Below are 7,771 nucleotides of genomic sequence, written 5' to 3' on the forward strand. Positions count from 1 at the left end.
AACATTTACATTCTGGTCCAAAGACTGGAGGAGAGGGGAAGTTCTGAGCTCGCTGTGTTCTGAAGGCACTGTCCCGTCACATGATGTCCACGAAGAACTCGCAGGGGTTCCCCATAGCGTGCTGGAACGACTGGCGGCTGGCGGTGAGCTCGGGGGGAACCGAGGCCAGCTCGCGCCCGGGGGGTGCTCCGGGCGGCGTGCTGCTGCTGACCGAGGTTTTGGCGGCCAGGTGAGCCAAGCAGTAAGGGGGAGGCAGGCCCGGGGGGCCGTAGGAGGAGGCGTGGCTCCGCTCGCTCTGCGCGCAGGAGCCCGGGCCCGGCTGGACGAAGGGGGCGTGGCTGTAGGTGAAGGGCGGGTGGTGGTTCTGAGAGAACGAGTGGCTCCGGTGCGAGTGGCCGTGGCTGAGGCTGGACCTGGCGTGGCTGTGATGGCTCATCTGGCTGGCCGACCGGTCGCAGCGCCGGCCTCCGCGRACGCCCGGCTCCGACTCGCTGCACATCGTCCTCGGACACTTCTCCTGCGGGGAGCGCCTGTCTTTGCCTGCACTCGGGTTGGAGCCACTGCTTCGGCTTCCTGTTTTAAACGGAAATCAAAAAAAGGACATTTTAACCGAGTWTTGTTTTACAAACAAGCAGAAAGAAACAAGTGAGGCGCTGCAGATACAGCTGACTCAGCAGCAGCTGATGCAACTGAYTGTTGAAGAAACAAAAAGGTCACACTTTAAACAACAGCTTCATGGAGATTTGTGAAATGAACAGACACATCTCTGTGTGTAGACTTGTGTAGTACACACTATAATGCACAGATTAAAGCCATTAYTGCACTTTGTTTAAGATGTGACCAGTCTAGCAAGAGTCAAAGGCAAACATGATTRTCACAAAGGTTTCACCTAAAAGAGACTAAAATCAGAAGTTTTTACAAACAATGACTCATTCACAGGTAATAAACATGATACRCCAGCATCAGTATACGACTACTCACCACCTTGTGATTTGGGATTTAAAAAGATGCTTTTAGCATCATGTTTTAATGCTGGACACACTGATGCAGATGTACCACACTGGTGCAAATATCCAATAGTTCACTCTTCTACTTCTGCAATGAGCCCAACAGTACTGGGGTAAAACTGGTGCATGGCCATCCCCCCCCCCCCCAATCAGCACAAGCGTCAGAGTGATCATCCTGCATCATGCACCTCCCAGCACAGAACAAACACATGCCCAGAGGTGCAGAGAGGGAGAACCAACTGTCAGGAGAGTCACACACAAGATTACACATGGACAGAAAAATCATGAGGCTTGCCGAGGTAGAAGAAAAAAATATATAAAAAAAAAATCATCAAAAATAAAAAAAAGCAACCCAAAAACAAAAGAACCTTAAAGCTGCTGTGTGAGAGGTGGAGGATGCTGAGCACAGGAGAACGACAGGAGCGACAGAAGAAAAACTGAATGGTGAGTGAAAACGGAGAGCAGCAGCGGAGGAGAGGGGTGGGGGTAGCAGGCTTACCGATTCCCCCAGTGTCCTGGGACTACCTCCTCCTTCAGTCTACCGTTGCCCAGCAGAAACAGAGGGAACAACAGAATTACACACACCTCCCAGCCCACACCATGCTGCCGCTGACCAACACTCTGCTAAAYCTGCTCCGAACCAAGAAAGCCTTTTGTTGTTGTTATAAATGAACTGCTGTGAAAAATGCGCAAAAACATGAAACAAGCAGCTGAACTCATGAAGACTGGCTCTACTTCAAGGCTCTCAAACAGTCAATGAATTTATTCTGCATTCTTTTTGATTATCTGTCTTTTTWAAAAAAAAAATGCAAAGATAATCTATGGAAAGAATGAGCAAAAGCAAAATCTGATGATGTTTGGATGAGCCACTTAGAAAAAAATGATAATTTATGTAATAAATCTACATTATTTTGCTTTATCAAAGGGATCCATAATTAGTTGTAACATTAGACTTTAAAATATAATTGTAAAATAAAGACTGTAAAAATACTGTATGCTGTTCAGTTTTTATAATTTTTAAACAAAAATTTAAAAAATATATTATACGGACTGATCCTTTTTAATTTACATGCAAAGCATTCTGGGTAAATGATGATGTGGATAGGTCCTCGGTGCGAGGCTGCTAGCGAGCTATATCCACCCTGAAGGTTAATCTTGGACAATATCTGAYGATCGACTCTTTTAAATGAAACCAGAGAGCGTTGACAGAGAGGAGAAGGTAGAAATGACTCAGCCTGTAACTGAAAATATGGATGGAGGACAACAGAGCTGCTTCATGGAAGAAGAACCTCAGMTTAGCCTGTTAGTTTTAGCGCCAACTCTATATTGCCTTATACGTATGTATTAGTTTGGCTCGAGCGCGACAAGCTAACAAGCTAAACTGAGGTCCTCCATCTATATTTTCAGTTCCAGGCTGAGTCATTTCTACCTTCTCCTCTCTGTCAACGTTTCTGGTTTCATTTAAAAGAGTCGATCRTCAGATATTGTCCAAGATTAACCTTCAGGGTGGATATAGCTCGCTAGCAGCCTCGCACCAATGACCTAGTTGATGTCATTATTTACCCAGAATGCTTTGTGTTTAAATAAAAAGGCTCAGTCCGTGTACTATATTTTTTAAAATTTAGTTTAAAAATTATAAAAATTAAACAGCCTACAGTATTTTTACAGTCTTTATTTTACAGTAAAAATTTACGTTTATCAAATAAAGTCTAATGTTACAACTAATCATGGATCCCTTTAAAATATATGTTACAACAATCCCCCCAACCTCGCCGGTTTGTCCACTCTCCTTCGAAGTCACGCAGCACCATCGATCACATTTTGATTTGAAATGAAAACAAACCATCATTCAGAAACTGTCAGAGCAGCAGGGTGAATTACAGTCACATGGTTGATCAGGTTTGTTTTTGTTTCCACACCCAGTACAGCAGAGCCGTCCACCGCGTGGCTCAGGATGCTTATGACTGACTGAGCAAAGGCRTTTTAGAAAACACAAACGTCACTATGGAGAAGGCAGCTGCCCAGAGAGCCGGAGGAGCTAAGATTAGTCAGACARCTGTTAACACTCATGTTATATGACAGAAATGGTTTAATGGCTTCTTGCATGTTGAGCTGGATTATGGTCATTAATGATGGGGTGACTCAGATTGGTCCTGCGCCTCCTCAGTACTCACCCTCACTGTGCTGGCTGCCAGCGCTCCCGCTGTGGAAACTGTGGCATGGGTCTGAGTATCCTGGTGGGAAGCTGGGGGGCGCCGAGGGGAAAGGAGGGTAGGGGAACGGTTGCCCGCCCAGAGGCCAGGGGTTGTTGGTAGGAGGTAGAGGTGCCAAGGTGTCCTGCTCAGATCCACCGCCGCTGGATCCCTCGTTTAAATTGAGCGATGCCATATCTTCAGAAGAGAAAAAAGAATTATTCAGCACAATTCTTTCAGAAAAAYTAATTCATGCTGAAATACTGATTTTTTAAAAAATTACAAGTGGTTRTACTTTGGCAGAGGTCCCCAAATGTATAGTAGCACTGTTCAGAGAAGGTGATTTTGTTGACGGTGTGTCTCAGGTAGCCGTGTTTCAGCAAACTGCTGGCGTACTTCCTCGCATCTCGTCGATCCTTGAATCCCTCGACTCTGGAGTAAAGCCAGTCGACCACATCAGCACCTGAGGTAGCAGCAAACACACACATGCAAACACCTGGTGTGATACAACAGTACTGCACATACGCAACGAACACACAGTGACCACAACAAGAACTGTGCAAGGATGAAGCTGATGTATTTTTGACAGAATTACAGTAAAACCATCCTGGTTCATAAACCGCACCAACATCAGTCTGTGTGCTTCCAAGCTGCCAGCATGACTTACAGCAAACTGCTTTTAAAACCTCAGCGTTTCCTCACCAATGACTGCATTGGAGATGGTGATCTTCAACCACATCCTGTCTCGTATCTCGAGGCCAGAGTCAGGCAGCTGCATCACCTTCACGATGGTTGCCATGTCTGTTTTACTTACAGAAAGAGGCAGGTCGTCAAATTCTGGGAYGGGGAAAGAAGAAAAGCAAAATTAGAACGTTTTATTTTTTTTATTCCATTTTAATAATATAAAATGAAAACAGTACCATAGTGTGGGTAAGGTCCTGTCAGGGCTGTGGTGTGTGAAATCCACGCTGCAGGGTCAATGGGTCGCACTGGTTCAGCTAAACAAATGAAACAATGTTTGCAAACAGTTACAACAGATAAAACACTGTTCAGCTTAGCCGTGGTTAAAGATAGCATCGCCGCTGAAATAAATCTGGATAAAAACAGCATTTGATGTGCAGAATGTACCATCTGCAGTAAATGAGTTAGCTCTAGTGCGCTTCTTACCCCGAGGGATGGTGAAGTAACTCCGTGGAGATGGATCCCAACATTTGGCAACAGTCAAACTAATCGGACTGAGGAAAACAGAAAGAAAAGATCATGTTTATGATGAATAATATCCCAAAACTGCAAAAACAGGACATGACTGTCTGCTACTTTTTAGAAATATTAGCATTTCTGTTACCAATGTCTTTACTATCAGTATACATTATTCTCCACTTGTGTCTCTGTACGTCTTATTTTAACACCAATACTTTAACCCTGAGACCCTGAACCCTCAGTCGTTCCTAMACAACATGGATGAACCAAGAGAGTCCCCGCAGAGCAGAATGAGCAATAGGGGTCTGATGCAGCACTCGTTTTGTGCCTATTTTTTTTTTTCTTTTGTGCAGTGATTAGGGTTAGAAATGGTAGGGCAGCTGACTTGGGAGAAGAAAGTCACAGGTTCAACTCCCTGCCATGCCCATGAGTTTCTTTCTTTTATTTGGATCCCCATTAGTTGCAGTTCCTGCAACTACTCTTCCTGGGGTCCACAAATTAAACATAAAACAACACAAAATACATAGCATACTTAGTTCACATAAATTCAAAACAATAACTACACAATAAACAAAAAATAAATACAAATATAAATATAAATATATAAAGAGGCCACAGATTAATATACAAAATAAAGACAGGATACAAACCAACTAATCAGTCACTAATTTTCTTTTACTATAATGAACAGAATAATGAATATAATAATGAATTGCTCAATATAATTGTTTCCCTTGCAAATATCTTGCAAATTCATTTTCCTGATATATTTCCAATATGTTTTTAGGTAAAGTATTCCACAAAAACATAAATCTATATGAAGCCGACATCTTCATGGAATTTGTGTGAACGTTTGGAAGTATAAATCCACTTTCAATTGCATATCTAGTTTGATAATCATGTACATTATCACATATCATGTTGGGGTGTCCTTGAGCAAGGCACCTAACCACCAACTGCTCCCTGGGCAGCTTACATACCTGCCTGCCGCTCCACCTGGGCTTATCAATGCATTGATGACACACATTACATTACATTAATTGGTGTCAAATATGCACTGCTACTTATTATAAATATAAATATAAAATTTTCTTAAGATTTTGTTTTCTTTATTATGGAGAAGGTTGGGGACAACCAAACATTTTGGCAGACAACCTGATTCCGTTAAGAGGTTGTCAGCTAAACAACATAGAACATTTCTTTATCTCAACCCAGGGTTCCTACAGCTAAAGGTAAGTTAAATTTAAGACTTTTTTAAATACCTCTTTAATGCCACTTGAATTAAAATTTAAGACCAATATCACAATAAACACAAATGAAAAAATAATACAGTTAGCAACARTTTTACCCAAATGTTTATTTTAACACAAAACAACTTTGGTTTGGCATTTGGTAAATGATTTAAAAAGATAAATAAATGTTACCAATTCTTTTAATTTTTGAGAGGAATTACAATCATTCCACTTACAATGTGTTAACATTTTTAAGAGCTTTGAAAGATTGATTTAAGGCCTTTTAAGGATAATGAAGGCCTTATTTTTGAATTCATGAATTCAATGCCTTTTAAGACTTTTTAAGGATCTGCGGGAACCCTGCAACCCCTGGTTATGGTCAATTTTGTATTACTGACTTGTCGGTACTTATGTCATATTCATATTATAGTTTTATTTGTAAATCATAATTGCCAACCAGCATATATGACTTAAACAAAATTTGATACATGTTTAGAAATTTAGCTGGCATCTTTAGAAGGAGTTGTAACAAATCTAAGTGTGTTGTATGTGAAGACTCACTACCTGCCTCAAAATGATTTCTGTAATTCCTTCAACTCTCTGACAAACCGTGAAGCAGCACTTTAATATTTTAATTTAGTAATACTTTAAAGTGTATTATTACACCAGACAATGGGCAGGTTACAAAGTTTGTGATAATCTTTGACAGTAATGAATGAAATCATTAGTAACTAGTCTGAGGGAGTTTAAAGGTCTTACCCAGGTTTGGAAACAATCTCTCTCAGGATCCTTACAGCGTCGTCGTTGCTCATGTTTTCAAAGTTCACGTCATTCACCTGGTTCACAGAGACCTCAAGTCATTACATCATATTACATAACTTAAAATGCACCTTTGAGTTTTGTGACTGAAATATTGAGCTCTGGATAAGACTGAAGTGTTTGCATACAGTAATACAGTGCACACAACAATCTCTGCAGAACTCTTGGGCCTTTAAATTTCCTTCAAGTCTTTGCTTGGTGATACTCATAAGAAAAGGTAATCACAGAAATCAGTCATTCGTCACATGTTTCACAGTGCCAGGTGTGAGCAAAGCTTTGACGCTCAAAGATTGAAAGATGACAAAAACAGGAAGAAAACTTGCACATAAAGGAAGTGACTGTGCTGTGGTTACTGATGGACCACAAAACTACAAGTACTTAAACTTTATTCTCTTTATGACTCAGCATGACGCTGCAAAACTCTGACAGCAGAGGTCTAAAACTGCTGACGCTCATCACAACTCTATAATCATTTGTAAAACAGGAGSTGCACCTGCAGAAGCATGTCGCCGGGTTCTATTCTGCCGTCTGCAGCTACTGCGCCTCCCTTCATGATGGAGCCGATGTAAATACCGCCGTCTCCCCGGTCGTTACTCTGACCCACAATACTGATACCCAGAAAGTTGTATTTCTCTGTCAGGAACAAGCAAAAGATGGATAAGTGTGATGCTGATGGGAGAAAAATTACAATAAAAGATCMGTTTCCTCAATAAAACCTGAAAGTGTGTATAAGACGTACCCATGTTGAGTGTGACAGTGATGATGTTGAGGCTCATGGTGGAGTCTGTGATACTGCTGAAGGATGAAGACTGCAACAGCAAGAAGAGGTTTCCAGTGAGTGCATAGTGAATAAAAAGTGGCATTAGGTCTATATCAATTAAGTCTCTCATGTGTTTCCAGCCCTCGGCGTCAGTGTTCATTGCAGCAGAGGCTGGTGATGGGACTTAGAAGTGCATACCCGGTCTATCTTGGCCACTTTGTGCCTCCGTCTGCGCCGCTTGTGTCTGCGCATCAACTGTGAAGAGGAACTCTGTTCTGTGGAACTACTGAGCCTAAAACACAAGAGCAGAGGATAAATGAATGTCAAACAGAAGAGAGCGAGGAGAGAGGAATGGGATATCAAATAAAAAAAGAGGGTTGTGGATATTCTGTTACTTAAGCATAGTGAATAAAATTTAATGCAATTATTTGACATGTTGAGTTAAACTATAAAGACAGCTTCCTTTAAACTGTGTGAGACATGTATTTTAGTGTGTGTGTGTGTGTGTGTGTGTGTGTGTGTGTGTGTGTGTGTGTGTGTGTGTGTGTGTGTGTGTGTGTG

The 7,771-nt window shown here is 41.7% G+C and overlaps 1 protein-coding gene across 2 annotated transcripts in view; it reads right to left on the minus strand.

The window, feature by feature from the left end:
• The window catches only part of dvl1a (dishevelled segment polarity protein 1a), a 28,222-nt gene continuing 20,451 nt past the window's right edge, over positions 1-7,771 (minus strand). The window contains exons 6-16 of one of the 2 annotated variants that reach the window (XM_014010941.1): positions 7,409-7,502; positions 7,190-7,259; positions 6,944-7,083; positions 6,391-6,467; positions 4,367-4,434; positions 4,120-4,197; positions 3,902-4,036; positions 3,495-3,662; positions 3,182-3,397; positions 1,507-1,545; positions 485-573 (exon numbers count right to left, since the gene is read on the minus strand). In XM_014010941.1, the coding sequence (XP_013866395.1) occupies positions 1,541-1,545; positions 3,182-3,397; positions 3,495-3,662; positions 3,902-4,036; positions 4,120-4,197; positions 4,367-4,434; positions 6,391-6,467; positions 6,944-7,083; positions 7,190-7,259; positions 7,409-7,502 (1,051 nt within the window). In that variant the 3' untranslated portion in view covers positions 485-573; positions 1,507-1,540. Of the gene's footprint in view, positions 574-1,506; positions 1,546-3,181; positions 3,398-3,494; positions 3,663-3,901; positions 4,037-4,119; positions 4,198-4,366; positions 4,435-6,390; positions 6,468-6,943; positions 7,084-7,189; positions 7,260-7,408; positions 7,503-7,771 lie in introns of both variants that reach the window. The other variant, XM_014010940.1, reaches the window with a different exon arrangement.

Source organism: Austrofundulus limnaeus, unplaced genomic scaffold (assembly GCF_001266775.1).
Source record: "Austrofundulus limnaeus strain Quisiro unplaced genomic scaffold, Austrofundulus_limnaeus-1.0 Scaffold75, whole genome shotgun sequence".
Taxonomy (NCBI): Eukaryota; Metazoa; Chordata; class Actinopteri; order Cyprinodontiformes; family Rivulidae; genus Austrofundulus; species Austrofundulus limnaeus.